This window comes from Salvelinus sp. IW2-2015, linkage group LG23 (assembly GCF_002910315.2).
Source record: "Salvelinus sp. IW2-2015 linkage group LG23, ASM291031v2, whole genome shotgun sequence".
Lineage (NCBI taxonomy): Eukaryota > Metazoa > Chordata > Actinopteri > Salmoniformes > Salmonidae > Salvelinus > Salvelinus sp. IW2-2015.
In genome coordinates, this window is record NC_036863.1 from 38,012,323 (window position 1) to 38,033,743 (window position 21,421).

The 21,421-nt window shown below is 44.6% G+C and overlaps 2 protein-coding genes across 2 annotated transcripts in view; one reads left to right on the forward strand and one right to left on the reverse strand.

Annotated features, from left to right (window-relative positions):
* Positions 1 to 21,421, reverse strand: part of LOC111950065 (cdc42 effector protein 2-like) — a 140,935-nt gene that overhangs the window by 71,839 nt on the left and 47,675 nt on the right. The gene's annotated exons all lie outside the window — the stretch shown is intronic.
* Positions 1 to 21,421, forward strand: part of LOC111951009 (sodium/potassium/calcium exchanger 3-like) — a 40,611-nt gene that overhangs the window by 16,217 nt on the left and 2,973 nt on the right. The window contains exons 2-14 of the mRNA XM_023968968.2: positions 6,140 to 6,256; positions 17,580 to 17,656; positions 17,985 to 18,059; positions 18,274 to 18,358; positions 18,685 to 18,788; positions 19,028 to 19,102; positions 19,253 to 19,278; positions 19,427 to 19,480; positions 19,591 to 19,733; positions 19,936 to 20,102; positions 20,177 to 20,414; positions 20,589 to 20,755; positions 21,279 to 21,393. Coding sequence (XP_023824736.1) covers positions 6,140 to 6,256; positions 17,580 to 17,656; positions 17,985 to 18,059; positions 18,274 to 18,358; positions 18,685 to 18,788; positions 19,028 to 19,102; positions 19,253 to 19,278; positions 19,427 to 19,480; positions 19,591 to 19,733; positions 19,936 to 20,102; positions 20,177 to 20,414; positions 20,589 to 20,755; positions 21,279 to 21,393 — 1,443 coding nt within the window. The remainder of the gene's footprint in view (positions 1 to 6,139; positions 6,257 to 17,579; positions 17,657 to 17,984; positions 18,060 to 18,273; positions 18,359 to 18,684; positions 18,789 to 19,027; positions 19,103 to 19,252; positions 19,279 to 19,426; positions 19,481 to 19,590; positions 19,734 to 19,935; positions 20,103 to 20,176; positions 20,415 to 20,588; positions 20,756 to 21,278; positions 21,394 to 21,421) is intronic.

The window sequence follows — 21,421 nt, forward strand, 5'->3', positions numbered from 1 at the left end:
CTGTTGTCTCAGTCTGAGTTTGGTTAAAGCCCTGTGTTCTGTGATATGTAGTCTCAGTCTGGGTTTAAAGCCCTGTGTTCTGTGATGTGTAGTCTCAGTCTAGGATTGGGTTAAAGCCCTGTGTTCTGTGATGTGTAGTCTCAGTCTGGGTTAAAGCCCTGTGTTCTGTTGTCTCAGGCTGGGTATGGGTTAAAGCCCTGTGTTCTGTGATGTGTGGTCTCAGTCTGGGTTAAAAGCCCTGTGTTCTGTTGTCTCGGTCTGAGTTTGGGTTAAAGCCCTGTGTTTCTGTGATGTGTGTCTCAGTTTGGGTTAAAGCCCTGTGATCTGTGATGTGTAGTCTCAGTCTGTGGGATTGGGTTAAACCTGCTGTTCTGTGATGTGTGGGCTCAGTCTGGGTTAAAGCCCTGTGTTTCTGTTGTCTCAGTCTGGGATTGGGTTAAAGCCCTGTGTTCTGTGATGTGTGGCCTCAGTTTGGGTTTAAAGCCCTGTGATCTGTGATGTGTAGTCTCAGTCTGGATTGGGTTAAAGCCCTGTGTTCTGTGATGTGTGGTCTCAGTTTGGTTAAAGCCCTGTGTTCTGTGATGTTAGTCTCAGTCTGGGTTAAAGCCCGTGTGTTTCTGTTGTCTCAGGCTGGGTATGGGTTAAAGCCCTGTGTTTTGTGGTCTCAGTCTGGGTCTGGTTTAAAGCCCTGTGTTCTGTTGATATGTGGTCGTGCTGTGAGAGTGTAATAATGATGGCGGTAGCGGCGCCATCTGTGACGGGCCCATTTTAGAATTTCACATTACCCAGGCTCCTCTTGACGCCTCCACATGAAAGCTGCCACACCCCCATGCCTCAGGCTTAGAGCAAAGCGCTTGTGAAACACGTTGATTGGGACTGTAATGCTAAAACAAAGCGGACAGTGATCATGAAACAGACTGGAACACAGAGAGAGAACAAGCAGTCTCATAACAACGCAGGGTAATGGCCCCCATTGGCTGGCTCTGCTCTGCTCTGCCTCTGACAGATATATCTCAGTGGTTGGTAGTGGTTACCTCTATGTGTTTCCATAGGAGACAATCACTTAGATATACACTATATATTTTTTTTTAAGTATTGGACACCCTTTCAAATGAGTGGATTCGGCTATTTCAGCCATAGCCATTGCTGACAGGTGTATAAAATCTAGCACACAGCTCCATAGACAAACATTGGCAGTAGAATGGCCTGTTCCTGAACAGCTCAGTGACTTTCAACGTGGCACGCATTATAAACTCAGCAAAAAAAGAAATGTCCTTTTTCAGGACCCTGTCTTTCAAAGATAATTCATAAAAATCCAAATAACTTCACAGATCTTCATTGTAAAGAGTTTTAACACTGTTTTCCCATGTTTGTTCAATGAACCATAAAATAATGAATGAACATGCACCTGTGGAACGGGCTACAGACGTAGGGAATTAAGGTCACAGTTATGAAAACTTAGGACACTGAAGAGGCCTTTCTACTGACTCTGAAAAACACCCAAAAGAAAGATGCAAGAGTCCCTGCTCAATCTGTTGTGAACGTGCCTTTGGCATGCTGCAAGGAGGCATGAGGACTGCAGATGTGGCCAGGGAAATAAATTGCAATGTCCGTACTGCGAGACGCCTAAGACAGCGCTTCAGGGAGACAGGACGGACAGCTGATCGTCATCGCAGTGGCAGACCACGTGTAACAACACCTGCACAGGATTGGTACATCCGAACATCACACCTCGGGACAGGTACAGGATGGCAACAACAACTGCCCGAAGTTACACACCGGATACACACAATTCCTCCTCATCCACGAATTGCTCAGACCTGTCCGCCAAAAGCTTAGAGATGATTGGACTGAGGGCTTGTATGCCTGTCTGTAAGGTCAGCTCCTAACCAGACATTCGTACCGGCACAATTCCGCAAACACATGGGCGCCAACCCACACCATCGACTTGCACCAGGACGGGACTGGCAAAAAGTGACTCTTCTCTACGAAGTCGTTTGGTTGAATTGCCCAGAGAGGTGACATGGTCGGATTCGGCCGTTTATCGTCGAGAAGGAATGAGCATTACCACCGACCTGTACCCGTGCGAGCGGCGAGCGAATTCAAGGTTGTGATTGTAAAGGAGGTTCCTATGTATGGTGCTGGGAGCTGTCGTTGTTCACAGCAATATCGCGGACTGCCTCCAGAGCTTGTTGTTCATTGCCAGGCAATTTTCAAACGCTGTAGCAGTTCAGGGAAGACATCCTTACCTCCCTCAATGTGGGCCCTCTACCTGCAGGCTTCACTCCCTGACAATATACCCTCCAGCATGACAATTCGCACCAGCACATACTCTCGACTGTGAGTGATTTCCAATCATAGGAGCAGATGAATGTCAGATTGTTATCTGCCTAATGGCCAGCGAAAGCCCGAGATCTCAAATCCCATTGCAAGCACGTGCTGGGACCTGTTTGGACGTATGAGGCTGGGAGGGCTACGCAGCGCCAATCCCCCAGAAACGTAACTCATCGGGAAACTTGCAGTGTTGCCTGGTAAGTGCGGTTATTGATGAGAGTGGGTAACATCTAATGGGCGAAAAACTGGCCCAAATCGGTCGATCCTCAGTAGAGGAGGAGATGTACTGCAGAGTGACTTAACATGGTGCAGCTCAATGACCAAAATCCAGCTACTGACTGTACGTTATAGATTGTTGACCCCCCCTTTGGTTCAGGGACACATTATTCAATTTTCTGTTTAAGAGTATGATTCGTGTTGGAACTTGGATTTCAGTTTATCGTCTCAGTTGTAAACTCTTTGTTATTTCATCAATATATATTTACCACATGTTACACAGGTTTTGCCTGAACAAGATAAACGGACAGTTACAGGGAGGGACGTTTTCCTTTTGTAGAGTTAGAGCATGCACACCCTTTCCAGACATAGTCAGTTTCGTCAAATTTCTCCCTGCTAGAGCTTCCCCGTCAACTGTTAAAGTGCTGTTATTGGTGTTCAACCCCATCGAACACCTTTTGGATGGAATTGGAAATACCAACTGCGAACTAGGCCTAATCGCCCAAATCAGTGACCCAACCTCTCTAGCTCTTGTGGCTGAATGGAAGCAAGTCCCCGCAGCAATGTTCCAACATCTAGTGGAAAGCCTTCCAAGAAGAATCTCTCTCTTCTTTTTTGGGTTAAAGCCCTGTGTTCTGTGATGTGTAGTCTCAGTCTGGGTTAAAGCCCTGTGTTCTGTTGTCTCAGGCTGGGTATGGGTTAAAGCCCTGTGTTTTGTGGTCTCAGTCTGGGTCTGGTTTAAAGCCCTGTGTTCTGTGATATRTGGTCGTGCTGTGAGAGTGTAATAATGATGGCGGTAGCGGCGCCATCTGTGACGGGCCCATTTTAGAATTTCACATTACCCAGGCTCCTCTTGACGCCTCCACATGAAAGCTGCCACACCCCCATGCTCAGGCTTAGAGCAAAGCGCTTGTGAAACACGTTGATTGGACTGTAATGTAAAACAAAGCGGACAGTGATCATGAAACAGACTGGACACAGAGAGAGAACAAGCAGTCTCATAACAACCGAGGGTAATGGCCCCCATTGGCTGGCTCTGCTCTGCTCTGCTCTGGACAGATATATCTCAGTGGTTGGTAGTGGTTACCTCTATGTGTTTCCATAGGAGACAATCACTTAGATATACACTATATWTTTTTTTTAAGTATGTGGACACCCTTTCAAATGAGTGGATTCGGCTATTTCAGCCATAGCCATTGCTGACAGGTGTATAAAATCTAGCACACAGCTCCATAGACAAACATTGGCAGTAGAATGGCCTGTTCCTGAACAGCTCAGTGACTTTCAACGTGGCACCGTTATAAACTCAGCAAAAAAAGAAATGTCCCTTTTTCAGGACCCTGTCTTTCAAAGATAATTCATAAAAATCCAAATAACTTCACAGATCTTCATTGTAAAGAGTTTTAACACTGTTTCCCATGTTTGTTCAATGAACCATAAATAATGAATGAACATGCACCTGTGGAACGGCTTACAGACGGTAGGGAATTAAGGTCACAGTTATGAAAACTTAGGACACTGAAGAGGCCTTTCTACTGACTCTGAAAAACACCAAAAGAAAGATGCCAAGAGTCCCTGCTCATCTGTGTGAACGTGCCTTTGGCATGCTGCAAGGAGGCATGAGGACTGCAGATGTGGCCAGGGAAATAAATTGCAATGTCCGTACTGYGAGACGCCTAAGACWGCRCTWCAGGGAGACAGKACGGACAGCTGATCGTCATCGCAGTGGCAGACCACGTGTAACAACACCTGCACAGGATTGGTACATCCGAACATCACACCTGCGGGACAGGTACAGATGGGCAACAAACATCTGCCGAGTACACAGCGAACCAACACAATCCCTCCATCAGTGTCAGACTGTCCTCGCCAATAAGCTGAGAAGAGGCTGGACTTGAGGGCTTGTATGGCTGTTGTGTAAGCAGGTCCTAACCAATCATCACCGGCAACAACAGCGCAAACCCACATCGCTTGACCAGACGGACTGCAACAAAATGTGCTCTTCTTCTGACGAGGCGTGGTTTTGTCTCACCAGAGGTGATGTCGGATTCGCGTTTATCATCGACAGAATGAGCATTACACGAGGCCATTGTACTCTGAGCGAGAGCGATTCTGGAGCGTAGAGGGTCCGTTCATGGTTCTGAGGCTGTGTGTCACAGCATTATTCGACTGAGCCTTGTTGTCATTGCAGGCCAATTCACGCTGGCGTTCACAGGGAAGACATCCTCCTGCCCTCATGTGGGTACCCTTTCCTGAGGCTACATCCTGACACTAACCCTCCAGCATTGACAATGCCACCAGCCATACTGGGCTCGGTACTGGATTGATTTTCCTGCAAGACAGGAACTGTCAGTGTTCGTGCCATGGCCAGCGCAAGAGCCCGCGATCTCCACAAATTCCATTGAGCACGTTGCGTGGACCGTTGGATCGGAGGCTAGGGCTAGGCCATCCCCCCAGAAACGTCCGGAACTTGCAGGTGCCCTTGGGGAAGAGGAGCACCTGCACCACAGGAGTACACTCACAGCAAGAACTGGCCAAATTCTGGCTTGCAGTCCAATGAGGAGGAGATGTACATCTTTGTAACTTAAACACGTAATTGCAGAGTACTTAATGCAGCAAAGATGACCAAACCAGCATACTGACTGTTACTGTTGACTTTTGACCCCCCCTTTGTTCAGGGACACATTATTCAATTTCTGTTAGTCATATGTCTGTGGAACTTGTTCAGTTTATGTCTCAGTTGTTGAATCTTGTTATGTTCATACAAATATTTACACATGTTAAGTTTGCTGAAAATAAACGCAGTTGACAGTGAGAGGACGTTTCTTTTTTTGCTGAGTTTAGGATGCCACCTTTCCAACAAGTCAGTTCGTCAAATTTCTGCCCTGCTAGAGCTTCCCCGGTCAACTGTAAGTGCTGTTATTGGTGTTCAACCCCATCGAACACCTTTTGGATGAATTGGAATACCAACTGCGAACTAGGCCTAATCGCCCAACATCAGTGCCCAACCTCTCTAGCTCTTGTGGCTGAATGGAAGCAAGTCCCCGCAGCAATGTTCCAACATCTAGTGGAAAGCCTTCCAGAAGATTGGAGGCTGTTACAGCAGCAAAGGGGGGACCAACTCCATTTTAATGCCCATGATTTTGGAATGAGATGTTTGACGAGCAGGTGTCCACATAAAGTTAAATAAAGGTTCAATCAAATAGATCATGTAGTGTAGCAGTGGAGGTCCTCACTGTTGATGCTGTCCTTCCTTATATAGTGGTGCAAAGCTGAAGCCCAAATAAAGAGATTGGCTATCAGCAGAGGGATATAGAACAGGGATTTACACCGTGAAGAGATTAGAGATGAATGGTTTATGAGTGTTCGCTCATAAAAGATTACATGATCTCCTCTGCTGACCCGCTCCGGTTTCTTTCTCCAGCCTCCATAATAAGGTGTCCAAATTTCTCTTCATCTTCTGTCGGATCTGCGTTAGAACACAAGCCTTTGAATGTTGTGTCCAATAGTGTCTTTTGACCAGTCTTTTGAGGAGCCTCAGTGCAATACAATACTCAAATTACAAGCCAAATGTCTTATATTTCAACAGAGCCGGAGTCATCCGGGTCTCATTCTGGAGAGGATGGCGTTCCAGTCCGTTCCAGACGCAGGCTGATGCAGGAAGAGTGGACAGAAGACAACCAGACCCTGGACCTTTCTAGACCAGGTGAGTCAGCCTCCCAGCCCCAAATCTTTCTCACTTCCACCTTGCCGCTGATGCTAACTGATCTCCCTGCTAGCCAAAAGTTTATGTTCCCAACCATGTCCTCTGGCACACAGATTTAGCTTTCCTCAGAGAATTACAACTGATGCGGACCACCTTCAAACTCAATAGTCTCTCTGTACTAATTTTACATGACATTTTAGTCATTTAGCAGATGCTCTTATACAGAGCAACTTAATAGTGTTCCACTATGCGTTAAATTATGAATGAGATTCCATAGGAGCCCTACAATTCCTGAAGACACACGTGATGCACAAACTGTCTCTTGACTAAAGATTTATTTTCCAAACTTTGTGGGACACTTGAGGGGGCTCCAAGTGTGTCTTAGCTGTGTAGATGTGACTGAGTGTGTGTTTATGTGGGTTTGGGGTAGGCAGTTGAGTCTGTGTGTGTGCTGGTGAACCCTGGCTCTCCTTCTCCCCTGCGGGTTAACTGAAAAGGTCATGTGGGCTGAGACTGCAGTGCAGTGGTTGTCAGGAATCTCTGCTCTGTAAACTGTGTCTCAAACTTGGCTGCCGGGCCAGAGGAAAGGTTCTGTCTGGAGAGGTTAGAGCAGCATGCCAGACTTGTGCAATGGAAGAATCAAGGCAATAGATAAACAGTTAGTAAACACAGTGGAGGACATGGGGGGGAGAAGACAGCTAGGGAGGAGAGCTCTGCAGCAGGACAACAGGACTGAGCAACACACAGTGCTTTGACTTCAATCTGCAGCATGAGAAATAATGAACTGCATTGGATACCACTATCTCCCTGAGGACACCTGCCAGGCTGCCACAATCATTATATTTTTTACGCTTGGCAGAGGAGAGCCATTAATGCAAGATGTGTACCTACTACACCAGTATATCAAGCACCATATGTGTTGTCTTTCTGTTACAAACAGACCTCGGTATCTTTGACAACGACACATCTCCCATATAGATGGGGTGATAAAGTCAGGGACGCAGCTTTAGTTTTAGAAGTGGGCGGGACATAATTATTATTATTCWACTTTTTTTTTGTCAGATAAACACTCCGAACAGCCTACCAAACCGCTCGGAGTCTTCCGCATGGTCCTAAAGCACACCACTGACTTGTTTGTATCACATTCCAATGATAAAACTGGGGGGGACAAACATGCAATTTCAGAATGTGGGCGGGGCATGTGGGGGGACATGAAAGTTGCACCCCTGTATAAAGTAAATACAGGTTGTAAAACAGGAGGCTGATGGATCTGCCCTCAAGAAAAAAGATTGCAGTCAGAGTGCAACATAACTGCAGTACACTGCAGTATAACTGCATTATGCTGCAAATACTGTGTCCAAAATAACAGTTTTTTCCCCCTACAGTAGTTTCAGTTCAATTGCAGTCACTGTGCAGTATACCACAGTCGACTGCAGTTACTGCACTTTTACAACAGTTTCAAAACTCATTTTTTTGTAAGGGTGTGGGCAAGTATGAGATAAACTGATGGGCTGCACTAGGCTACTCCTTTATAATACAGGCTCAGGGCAGGCTACTCCTTTATAATACAGGCTCAGGGCAGGCTACTCCTTTATAATACAGGCTCAGGGCAAGCTACTCCTTTATAATCAGGTCAGGGCAGGTACTCCTTTATAATACAGGCTCAGGGGCAGGCTACTCCTTTATATCAGGCTTAGGGCAGGCTACTCCTTTTATGGAATACAGGCTCAGGGCAGGCTACTCCTTTATTAATACAGGCTCAGCAGGAGCACTCCTTTATAATACAGGCTCAGGGCAGGCTACTCCTTTATAATACAGGCTCAGGGCAGGCTACTCCTTTATAATACAGGCTCAGGGCAGGCTACTCCTCTTTATCTGCAGGTCAGCCCCTGTTTACTGTAACTGGTAATAATTACAGAATCCATAGTGGGATCAAACGGCCAGCTCGGAACTCAAGGAATATTATCTTTGGGATAGCGCAAGGGAGGTCTCGCTCTCCATCCCCCTGCTTAACAAGACGGAGACGGCAACGTCTGCCTTCAGTCGTCAACCCTTTGAGGCCAGCGTTGCTAAGCAACTGAATGCTAAATGTTGAAACCCAGAAAATTCTGTCTTTCAAGCATTCAAAGTGACGAGACAGAATTAACAACCACAACGAGCTAAAAATAAACCAGCAGGAGAAGATAAGCTAATGCGTTTTTATAAGTGTCAATAACGATCGCTCATGTGTTTTTTTATGCATACGTTTGTTGGTTTTGGCAAACAACAGAGCCAGACGTTTGAGGATGATTTTTCCACAGATATATTTTAGTGGTTGACTGAAAAAGAGAATCTGGCACGAAGAGAATCTGAGTTTTGTCAGGGGAGTAATTTATTATGGCTGTCAAATAAAGCAAATGGCTATTAATGCAACCATTAAACATGGGAGTAGTTTTCTTTTTGTCTGAAGTCTTTGGGAATTGGGGGAAATATTCTTAGCTTTCCATCACTCCCTCCCGTCTCTCTAGAACCCTTGTCCTCTCTGCGTTCACATTGGTTCCTGATGGTAATTTAAMGATCAGAGGTTAAGGATGGAGGTCAGACTTCACTCACAGACAGCTCTTTGTGTGTTTGAACATAAAACAAGTTTTCAGTATATGGCTCACATATACCGTCTAAATTGATATAGAATGGTGCTGCAATGGATATCTGCTGTTTTATGGGTTCCTGACCAATTCTGCTATTTTGATAGCTTTTTTGAGCTGATCATAATTTGTTTTGTACATAAAGTTTCAGCCATCTCTTCCTTTGACCAAAAAAAGCTTCTGTACATCAGAACAGCGGTCACTAACCTCCCTTTAAATGAAGATTTCTACTTCAGCGAGTCGACATACTGCTCACCCCGGGCCAGGCCCTGATCCCCGAGCCACGGAAAAGACCCCGACGGCGAGCACCCTGACAAAACTATGTTCGCAAATAAATAATCCACCTCTGCCCTCTGTTCTGTTGGTCGGACGTGAAAATCACTGGAGAACAAACTGGATGAGCTCCGTTCGAGACTATCCTATCAACGGCACCTGAAGAACTGTAATATCCTATGTCGTGGCTGAACAAGGACATGGATAATATACATCTAGCTGTTTTTTCTATRCTTCGGCAGGATGAACGGCAGCATCAGAAAACTCAAGGAGGGAGGTGTGTGTYTCTTTGTTAACAACAGCTGGTGAACGATCTCTAATACTAAGGAAGTCTCGAGGTTCTGCTCGCCKGAGTTAAATTGCCTCATGACTATTGTTGACTATACTATTTACCAAGATAATTGTCATCTATTTTTTGTGGCTGTCTATTTACCACCACAAACCAATGTTGGCACTAAGACCGTACAAAACGACCTGTATAGGGCCATAAGCAAATAGGAAATGCTGATCCAGAGGCGGCGCTCCTAGTGGCCGGTGATTTAAATGCAGGGAAACTGAAATGCGTCTTACCTACTTTCTACCAGCATGTCACATGTGCAGCTAGAGGAGCCAAAACTCGAGATCACCTTTACACACAGAAATGCATASAAAGCTCTCCCTCAACCTCCATTTGGCAARTCTGACCAAAACTATACTCCTGATTCCYGCTTACAAGCAAAAACTCAAACAGGAAGTACCAGTGACACGCTTAATAYGGAAGTGGTCCGATGAAGCGGATGCTAAGCGACTGGACTGTTTCGCTAGCACAGACTGGAATATGTTCCAGGATTCATCTGATGACGTTGAGGAGTTTATGGTAGTATGCATTTTGAGAAACACCCATTGTGTATTTATTATTACTTTTATTATAACGTGTTATTACTTTTCAATTATTTCTCTCTTTTCTTTCTGCATTTTTGGGAAAGCCCCGTAAGTAAGCATTTMAATGTTATTTTACACATGTTGTTTACAAAGCATGTGACGAATAACATTATATTTGATTGATTTGATTTCAGATAGGATATTAGTGGTGTCTAATTGTTTTACTTCAGTAGCATCCTGTGTTTCCCAGCCCACCAACATGACATTGAGTCTGACTCTTTAAGATGATGGATGGTACCATGTGACGTGTCTGAAGAGGTGGAGTAAATCTCCTGTGAGGGAGTGAAGTTTATCGATTGCACTCCCACTGTAGGTCTTCTGAGGATCTCTCAAATGATTACAGCCACTGTTTTGTTGGATGAAGGATGGATATTGAGTGTTGGTGGGATTTGTATGGCTGGGTTGGCTTTGTCTATTCAGAACCGGGCCAGTATTTTTGCGTTCCAGTTAGACATTTATCTGCTCTGTTGCAGTCTACCATTGAAGACTAGACGCAGAAAAGGTGCGCTGTTTGTTTTCGAGCAATACGATTGGCCGTTTATTCAAGCACCACCAAGCTACGTTCACACAGCACACGCAAGCTGTCCTGAAGAAAAGGAAGCGCAGAGCTTATTTATTTTAGGGATAGTAGTTAAACAAAAGTAAACGTTCAATAGCGAACATACTAGCAATATGCTGGCTAATGTTAATAGTCTGCAAAAAGAAAGCTACAAAAATACACTTTACAGGGCTTGACAAGCACTTTTATTTCTACTTGTCGCCCACAAAAAAATGGTCTGTAACAATTTTGACATCATTGTAAGGAACCACTTTACAACATAAGATATATTATTATCTCTTTTACGATAGAGAATCAGACAAAAATKAAGGCTACCCTCTTTGCATATTCAAGTCTGTCTCAAAATACAACACTCTCCTGGAGGATGGTTGACCACCCTTGGTAGCCTATAAAATATTACAACATTACAATAAATGACAACAAACTACTTTGTATATCTTTATACAATAATTCCCTCCAGGGCTCGAAATGAAGGATGTCCCATTCCCTCAACATTTACATGGTCATATTTTGGCTAGGCTACTTTGAAACAAGGCAAGTTAACCCACTGTTCCCCGGGCGCCGAAGACGTGGATGTCGGTTATAGCAGCCCCCCCCCCCCCCCCCCCCTCTTTGATTCAGGGGAGTTGGGTTAAATGCGGAAGTCACATTTCAGTTGAATGCATTCAGTTGTACAACTGACTAGGTATCCCCCTTTCCCTTTCCTTTCCCTTTCATAAAATGACATTAAACGTCCAGGTTTTAACTATCAGTCCCGAGATCCCAGCAAAAATCGACTTTTCATTAATCTGACTTGATCTGCATGTCCCTTATATTTATCCCCAATAAAACCTTTTAGCATTTTATTCTCAGGACAACCAGGGCTGAAAGTAGAACACAAAACAATTTGACATAAACAGTTACATTCCGCCAACGCAAAAACCTGATAAAAATGAATTTATATGAATCCTGTACATTAATTGTTTGTTCACTGGGAAATGAATATCCAACTAGTCAGTGACAACTGTGTGGAGTTTGTGACACCAACTATGTGAGCTTATTACAGTATTATAGACTCTATGTCCTGGGATTTCAAATGGTATTCTATGTAGAAGAGTCCCTTACCTTCTAACAACTCTTGTGTAGCTTGTGAGTGTCATGTTTGTTCGTGAGAGTCTCAGCTTTTCATAGATAGCTTTTAATAGTTTGTAGCTGAAACTATTCTGATGTTTTTGTATAAAAGACCGGGACCCCTTCACAAACACCACTCTAGCTCAGCCCTCACTAATCACACAGACTAATAGACAAATCCAATGGGACAAGAAGTCTGTAACTCAAACACATAATGTTTAAAAGGGGTTAGAATTCCAAAACACGCCGGTGATACGGTGGGACTCATTGAGWTAAAMAATTAGTTTCAAAATGCGGTGCGCAACAGACACTGTCCTTTACTCTCCGGACTTGTGGCCATTTGTGCTTTGAGTATGTTGACAGAATCAAGCCTTTTGAGGTTAATGTTGATTATCCTACATTATAGGTGACACGCATATTGGCTACAGCCTCATGTTCAGACCGATACATAAAATGTAGCCGAACTTTAATGAGACTTTTAATTTCATAAATATGGGCTAAACGCCAGTCATGTTTGGCAAATATAATGTAGGATAATCAACATTAGCCTCTGAAGGCTTGATTCTTTGTCTTGTAGGCTTTGTAATGTAGATGAAAATACATTTGAATATTATTCCAATGTTGGCCTCTCTTATCCAATTCTGATCAGAGTAATTGTGATTTTTGTGCGATTTTCTGTTTTGTGATTTCTGTGTTTTTACTTGTCCTGGACAAGAGGACAAGCATTAATGTCAAGCCCTGCTTTAGCATTCCTTGGCTAGCCTACAGTAGCCAGGTTGATGTCTCTTTTGAAGCCACTATGTAGCCATTATGGGCAGCGTCCTATTTAGAAACAAAAATTAAAGCTATTAATACAATGCAATTCTAAAGAATAGAGTAATGACTTACTTTGCTAATTTATATTAAAAAGCTTTGTAATGAATATCATAATTGTAACGCTCGTCTGAAGAAGAGGACCAAAGCGCAGCGTGGTAAGTTTTCATGATAATTTATTCAAACTGAACACTGAAACAAAATAACAAAGTGAGAACAAAACAAAACAGTTCTGTCTGGTACAGACACAAAACAGAAAACAATTACCCACAAAACACAGGTGGGAAAAAGGCTGCCTAAGTATGATTCCCAATCAGAGACAACGATAGACAGCTGCCTCTGATTGGGAACCACACTCGGCCAAAAACAAGGAAATATAACACATAGAATGCCCACCCTAATCACACCCTGGCCTAACCAAAATAGAGACTAAAACCCTCTCTATGGCCAGGGCGTGACAATAATAACCAAATATAACTTATTAATAGCTGCATATAGAGGGAAATCATACCAACCTATAGCCCCTGCATAACCCCAGTGCATTTAAAAACTACACCATGTCCGGACCAGTAGAAGTTTCGTTCGGGCCAGTCGATTTTTGGCCAACTGAGTCCGGTCAGGCAAGTGAGAAAAAAAGTTAATGTTGGACTCAGAGTTTTACCTGACCAGGTAATGAGATCAGGTAAAACTACAGGCCCCAGAAAAGGCACGTACAAATTTTGCCACACCAGTTTCGAACCTGTCTTGCCACCTTTGGGTTTGCTCTTATCYGCCTTTCTAAGAGATGACTGACTATGTCATAAAATCATAGAATGAAAAATATGTCCATAATGAATTTTCATTAGGATGAAAGCAAATGTTTGGATTCTTCATAAAAAATGGAAGGTTGTTGCAGTGGTTTATTCTATGTAGTGGTGCTGTTTCTGTTGCTGTGTGAGACTGCTTTCGTTTTCTGTGTTTCACTCAATACCTTAGCTTGACTCCAAGATACCCTGCAGAATCAATAACATATCTTTCTCTCCTTCCCTCTGCCTGCCATTTGGCCACAATTGCAGTCCATTTGAGTCCCCTGCAGCAGAGTGACTCAAATGGATATCTCAACTGTTCACAGCTTTAGTGGTTTCATTTAGTAGGGGTTTCACTTTCAATCAGGACTGACATGGCATTAAACACACACTCAAGCATGCTCATTGGTGTATACACACACACACACACACACACACACACACACACACACACACACACACACACACACACACACACACACACACACAGAGTGATTACATCAAATGTCCATTTTGACCCCTTCTCCAGATTATTGATGGGATCAGCGGTGAAAGGAAATTAGATCAAGCCTCAGACAGTGTGAATATAAAAGGAGATCTACTGTATCTGAGAGAGATCTATAGGAGACCAGGCGATAGATGTAATTACAGCAGGGAGATGTGCCTGGCTGGCTGGGGCAGCCTGTGATGCCAGAGGAGCAACACGTGAATGCTGCTGTAGCCTCCCCCGAGGCTAGAGTGGATGGAGTCACTCAGTCCCCAGGCAGGCTGAGGCTGACGTGAACACKCACTGTCACTGCTAAGGGCACACACTGAATCTGTGATCAGAATGCTGTCAACTTCATGAGAGCTGATTATGTCCCGTGTCCTGTCCAGAATTGGAAGCCAACCTCCGATATGTAAATCAGCTTACAGCTGGTCTAGTCAATAAGCAAACCCATGCTGCATGCAGTGACAAAAGCCTGGTATATGGGAACAGAGGAAGGGMATCCTCACAAAGAAAATTCCCGGCCAACACCCTCTTGTATGCTCTCTCTCGGGCTTTCTCTCAAAGAACCTCTCCTGAGCTTTGGCAAGGAAAGATAAATATTTTTAGAAATTTCGCTCCAGAGCTGCTTGTCATTTCTCTTTTTTCATATTTCATAAGCCAAGACCATGGGAAACACACATTCCCCTCCCCCTTTCTCACCATTCACGCAGCCGTCATTGGCTTCCCACTGCCGCCTGTCAACAAACCGCTGCCCCCAGGGAGAGGGTTTCCGTGGYAACTGCTTTCACCGAAGCAACTTGTCAATACGTTCATCTGAGCCATGTGTTTCAGGACTGCATTTACAGTGCCTTCAGAAAGTATTCATACCCCTTGACTTATTCCACATTTGGTTGTGTTATGGCTTGAATTCAACATGGATTAAGTATATATTTTTTCTCACACACCTACACTCAATACCCTATAATGACAAAGTGAAAACATGTTTTTAGAAATGTTTGCAAATTTATTGAAAATGAAATACAAAAATATCTCTTTTCAAAGTATTCATACCCCTGAGTCAATACATGTTACAATCACCTATGGTAGTGGTTACAACTGCTAGTCTTTCTGGGTAAGTACACCTGGATTGTAGAATATTTGCACGCTATTATTTTTTAAATWCTTCAAACYCTCAAGTTTTTTTGCCGTACATTTTTGTCTMCCATTGTCTGGTGGAAAGCAGACCTGAACCAGGTTTTTGTCTGTGCTTCTCTAAAAAGAAAACAAATCTCCCTAGTCCTTGCCGAYGACAAGCATACCAGTAACATGATGCAGCCACAAGCATGCTTGAAAATATGAAGAGTGGTACTCRGTGATGTGTTTTGTTGGATTTGTCCCAAACAACACTTTGTATTCAGGACATAAAGTTAATTTCTTTGCCACATTTTTTTGCAGTTTTACTTTAGTGCCTTGTTGCAAACAGGGTGCATGTTTTGGAAAAACGACAATGTTGTTCTCCTTTCACAGCCATTAAACTCTGTAACTGTTTTAAAGTCACCATTGGCCTCATGGGGAAATCTCTGGGTGTTTTCCTTCCTCTCCGGCAGCTGAGTTAGGAAGGACGCCTGTATCTTTGTAGTGACTGGGTGTATTGATACACCATCCAAAGTGTAATTAATAACTTCACCATGCTCAAAGAGATATTCAATGTCTGTTTTGTTTTTGTACCCTTCTACCAATAGGTGCCCTTCTTTGYGAGGCATTGGAAAACCTCCCTGGTCTTTGTGGTTGAATCTGTGCTTGAAAGTCACTGCTTGACTGAGGGACCTTACAATGATCTCTGTGTGTGGTACAGAGATGAGGTAGTCATTCAAAAATCATTTTAAACACTATTATTGCACACAGAGTCCATGCAACTKATTATGTAACTTGTTAAGCACATTTCTACTCCTGAACTTATTTAGGCTTGCCATAACAAAGGGGTTGAATACTTACTGACTTGAGATTTCAGATTTTCATTTTTTATTAATTTGTAAACATTTCTAAAAACATAATTCCACTTTGACATTATTGGGTATTGTGTGTGTAGGCCAGTGACATAAAATCTAAATGTAATCCATTGTAAATTCAGGCTGTAACATAACAAAATGTGGAAAAGTCAAGGAATGTGAATATTTTCCGAATGCACTGTACATAGAAACTGGGGCATTTTGTATTGGGGCTAAATGTCTCGGGGACCTGGGGCAGGTTCCGGATCTGGCCTGCTTTCCAAAGCACAGCTATAGGATAACGAAAACAGGAAATAATAGAACTACCACATCTAGAGCACAGATGTCCTGACACTGATAGGATGCAGATGTCTACCCACCTTCTTTAGTGAGATTCTGCCTCACTCTTTCTTATGATAATCTGACGGAAAGTTTACATGCTAAACTGAGATGGTTTAGTGAACAGGTCCTGCAACAGCTGGCCAGAAAAGAAAAGAAACTCCTTTCTCCACAGTTCTCTGAGAGGCGGGAATATTAAACAGACAGAGACAGAGACCCTCACCCTCTAAGTCTCAGATCCAGTATGTTGATTACACAGTATAGAAGGGCATGGCCAAGCATACTGTCAACTTCCAGCCATCTAGAGTAGACCATATAGCCCCCTGTCCTCTCCGGTTCACACTACAGATTCAAGGGTCAAAATCGAATATCCTTGATCACATGGGAGGCGTGCTCTCTTAATCCACAGGGAGACGGTTCAGAATGCTGCCGTAGACTTACAGCGCAGTACATGGCATGTAGTGTGCGTACTGTGTTGTGTAGAAAGTGTCATGAAGCCTGTGTTTGGTAGCGTGTGTCATACACCACGTGATGTGTAACATGTGCATTATAGAAAGCGCGTGTGGTGTGGAATAAATCGTGCAGCATGTGTTGTGCGGCGTCAGACAGTCTGCATTGTGGGACTGACTGTGTAGGCTACCCAGCGCTGCCTCAGAGCAACAGCGCTATTAATAGGGTTGAGCTCCCCAGTCGTTAAAGTTCATTTTCCCCTGCGTCTGAGTACTGATTTAGCAGCGCTGCCTTGTGCTCTCCAGGCTGCAGCCTCCTCTCCTCTTCTCACCACGCCGGGGGAAACGAGGGGAAGMGGGACTCTCATTAACACTCTCATTCACACCTGAGGAGCAGGAAGCAGCTGTTCCACACACCTCCTCCTCAGTGCTCTGCTCCTCTCTCTCTATCCGGCCCAGGGGGCCAGAATCTGCTAGCCTGTACAGGTGTGTGGCTGCTTGGAGGAAGCAATTCAATAGGAGATCATAGTTATTAAGCTGTGGAGTGTCAGGCGGAGAAGTGAGATTTATGGGAGTCAAATCGGGGGAAAAAATCAGAAAAACCCTCAAGGTGCCTCCTTCAGTTATATATATATATATATATATGTATAGCATTCTTTCAGAAGGCCTACTCTGCCATGTCTGTGTTTTGCATCTGTCCTTTAATATACGGATGATGAGATGGAGACAGGAAAGGAATGGTATTCCTCCCAGTGTGAGGAATATAGCGTCTGTTTGTTGCCCAGTGATAGACTGCTTGTGTCCAAACCATTGTGTCAGTTTGATGTTTGTGCTCTACTTTTCTAGTTTTGATCTTGGGCAGCATTAGTGCCAGACTCTGATTTCCTTCCCTCTCTGCTGTTGTTGAATATCCTTTCCCACCTCCATCTCTCCCTCTCACTCTCTCTATGATCTGTGTCTAACTGTGATGTTTTACTGTTCTCTCTCCCTCAGCCATCCATGAGTTTCCAGAAGATATATTTACCAAGGATGAGCTGAAAAGAGGAGCAGTGTTGTTACATGTGCTGTGTGTGAGTGTCCTGTAACACACCCCGCAGAAAACGTTCCTGTAACACACCCCGCAGAAAACGTTCCTGTAACACACCCCGCAGAAAACACACCTGTTTAACACACCTCACAAAAACAGCCGTGATACCCCTGATTCCGCCGTTTTACAGCCACATTCTTCGTGCAATACCATCTGTTCAGATGCGATTAGACTTCATAATAGAATTGATCTGCTAATCACACTCGTATTAATGTACGCCTGCCTGAATGACATCTGAATTACTTAAACACCTCCTTATCAAATCCTTTACGGACCGTGTCTCTTTTGTCGTCTCTCACTGTACCTCTTAGGCTATCTACATGTTCTACGCTCTTGCTATTGTCTGTGATGACTACTTTGTTCCTTCCCTGGAGAAAATATCAGAGGTGAGAGAACCAACAGCACCAATTCACTTTAATACAGGAAGACKGTGGCACCATATGCTGCTTTTTAACACTCTATTACTATTTTTAGTTGAGTCATTTCAATATAAACGTTGTTTCCTGTTCCTGTATCACGTATTTCTACAAAGATGTAGTGCTTCTTGATCATGTATTATGATTGTGTGAGAAGGTTCCCTCTTTGCTCTGGCCCTCTCAGAACCTGCAGCTCAGTGAGGATGTGGCAGGGGCAACCTTCATGGCTGCAGGAAGCTCAGCCCCAGAGCTCTTCACCTCKCTCATTGGTCAGTTCTTAATCCCTCTGTATTTCCCTTCTCTTAACAGTAGTGTTAGCAGTGGCCAATAAATTGGGTCAGTGAACGCTATACATATGCCCAACACTGACTGATACATATGACGCACGTCTTTCACCATCTTGCTATGGATCTTGCAACCCATCCCAATGATCATGTTTGCGTATCATGTAATGCCACACATATCCATCAGATGTCAGCAGAGTCAATATGAATAGTCTTTAAGTCTACATCAAATGTATAGGAACGCAATTGGCACAGCCATTGGTTTCATCCTCTAAAATGGAATTGTCACTACAACTCTCTATCTCGTGCAGGTGTGTTTATCACTAAAGGAGACGTGGGGGTCGGCACCATCGTGGGCTCGGCGGTCTTCAACATCCTGGTCATCATTGGTGTGTGTGGCATCTTTGCGGGCCAGGTATAGACCTCTGACACTACACACCTTTATGGCCTTAACAGTGTGGCTATGGCTGAAGACCTCATGAATACATGGAAACATGTTTTCCTACACACGCACTGGCTGTGAACATGAGGAGGCAGCTATGTGTTGGTTGTCTATTAGTAGTGTCTCTCTCTTACTCTCTCTCTCTTTGTCTTTCTCTCTCTCTTTGTCTTTCTCTCTCTCTCTCCCCCTCTCTCTCTGTCTCCCCTCTGCAGACGGTGGTTCTGACGTGGTGGTCTCTGTTCAGGGACTCCACCTACTACATCTTCTCTGTGCTGGCTCTCATCCTGGTGAGGCAGACAAGGGAGGGAGGAGGGGAAATGAAGACCATACAATCAAATGCTTTTAAATACAGCCGCTTACTTGTGCTCTACGATTACAGTGCTGAATATACTGCAAGCCGCTGTGACTAGTTTAACGCGTCAGCGTTCTCTTTGTAGGTTATCTTTGATGCAAAAGTTGTCTGGTGAGTTTTATCACAATTTTGAATGAACCTACACATCATTTACTTTTGTGACAACAGTCTCATTGTTACTTATGTCAGAATAAAAGTACAGTAAAATAGCAGTTTAGTGGTTTTAGGTGGTAGTTGACCAGTGTATTTCTGATTGTAGGTGGGAGGCCGTGCTTCTAATGACTATGTATGGAGTTTACATTGTTATCATGAAGTGAGTATTCTGCTTAGCCCCCTCTCACAGGAGTCCTCAATCCACAGAGCATGTACAGCAGTGTCTGTTGTGCTTGTGTTCCTCATGTGAAAGCTGTTTTGTGGTTTCAGGTTCAACTCCCAGCTCTTGGGGTGTGTGACTCGTCATTTTGGTGGTCCGGGTCAGTGTTGCCTGGGTAGTGAGGTACACCGAGACGAGGAGATGGCAGAGGACGGACCCACCTGCAACACCAACATGGTGCTGCTCAGGAAAGGTCTGTCTGGAGCTCATTACAGCTCTCACTGTCTGTCTCCCTCCTGTGGCGGTCTGAGTGTTAGAAGCTGTGACCGTTATAGATTTTTTTTAGCTCATCAAAAGTCTCACAGTTAATTATAACCGCATCATAATGCATTATACCTGCCTGCCGGCTTTAGGTAAAGTGTTACCCCTACTCCTATCACTCTCTCACCCTGCAGGCCAACCCCAGGGTCAGGCGTCTCCTCCGGTGATGATGGTGGACGAGCTCCTCATCCTCAACCCCCACCAGTTGTCCTTCTCCGAGGCTGGCCTGCGCATCATGATTACCCCCCACTTTTCCCCTCGCACCAGGCTCAGAATGGCGGGCCGAGTGCTCATCAGTGAGGTAGTCGACTGAGGCTGGAGGAACATCAGCAACGTTAGCCACTATGAGGCACTCATTTCTTTTCTCCCACACAGAGACAGAGGTTGATCAGGAGTCCTCCCAACAGCCAGCTGGACGGAGAGACCAGCGCAGGGGCAGGGGGCACCCCTCTGAAGGGTTCTGGAGGTCTGGAGAATGGGGGCAGTGTGGAGAGACAGACCCCCGAGGGGGCAGGGCTAGGGAACGCAGGGGACAAGCCAGGGGCGGAGGGTTGTCAGGCTGAGGAAGAGGAGGATGATGATGATGGCCCGTTCAGGCCTCTGCACTGGCCAGGTGAGGATGTTTTTTTTGTTGCCATGTGCCTGACTGAGGTCGGGATTAAAAAAAACACACTGTACAAACATCGCACTGCACTTGACCTTTTAAAGGCAATTTTYGCTGAAATTGCATTCGAGGGAAACACTGCATGTCAACTCTGGTATATTCTTGTTATTGTGTGTGTGGCAGATGGTTGCTGTGCGCGGGTCAAGTGGCTGATCTCGTGGCCCCTGGGCCTGCTGCTGTACTGCACTGTGCCTAACTGTGTGTTCCCCCGCTGGCACCGCTGGTTCATGGTCACCTTCTTAGCCTCCACCCTGTGGATAGCCATCTTCTCCTACCTCATGGTGTGGATGGTAAGGACTAACAGCAGAGCCTTAAGGCCATATCGGAACTTCAAAGCCAGGCTTTCTGCAACGTTGTAATGTCTGTTGCCTTCCAGGAGTTATAGGACGGCATTTAAAGATGCACTATGCAGGAATCGCTCCGCCATTTCCTGGTGGCTAAAATTCTAATATTTAGCCTAATTTCTGTTTATGTGACAAAATAAGCAAGTGTAGTGTAGAGAATCAGTGTACCATCTAAACCGCTGTGAAATGTTTTGTACATAACCAAAAATATTGTATTTTCAGCTGGTGTACAAAACCGAAAGTAAAAGAGGCWAAAAATTTAACTTAAGAACGGGAAGCATAGAAATAGCGCACATAGAACATATCTACCACTTCTTAGACTTGCGTTCAATGTGACTGGCAGATCTATAACCCGTATTTCTATGTGCATTTGGTCAGTCGCYCAAAAAAGTGACATGTTGCAGCGTTAAGAAGGTGAGTGTGTGTGTGTGGTGTCTCTGTCTCTGAACTAGCTGTGTGTCCCCACCAGGTCACCATCGTCAGCTACACACTAGACATCCCAGACTACATCATGGGTATCACCTTCCTGGCAGCGGGCACCAGCGTGCCAGACTGCATGGCCAGCCTCATTGTAGCTCGGCAAGGTACCCGTCACCCTCTCTCCTCAGACTC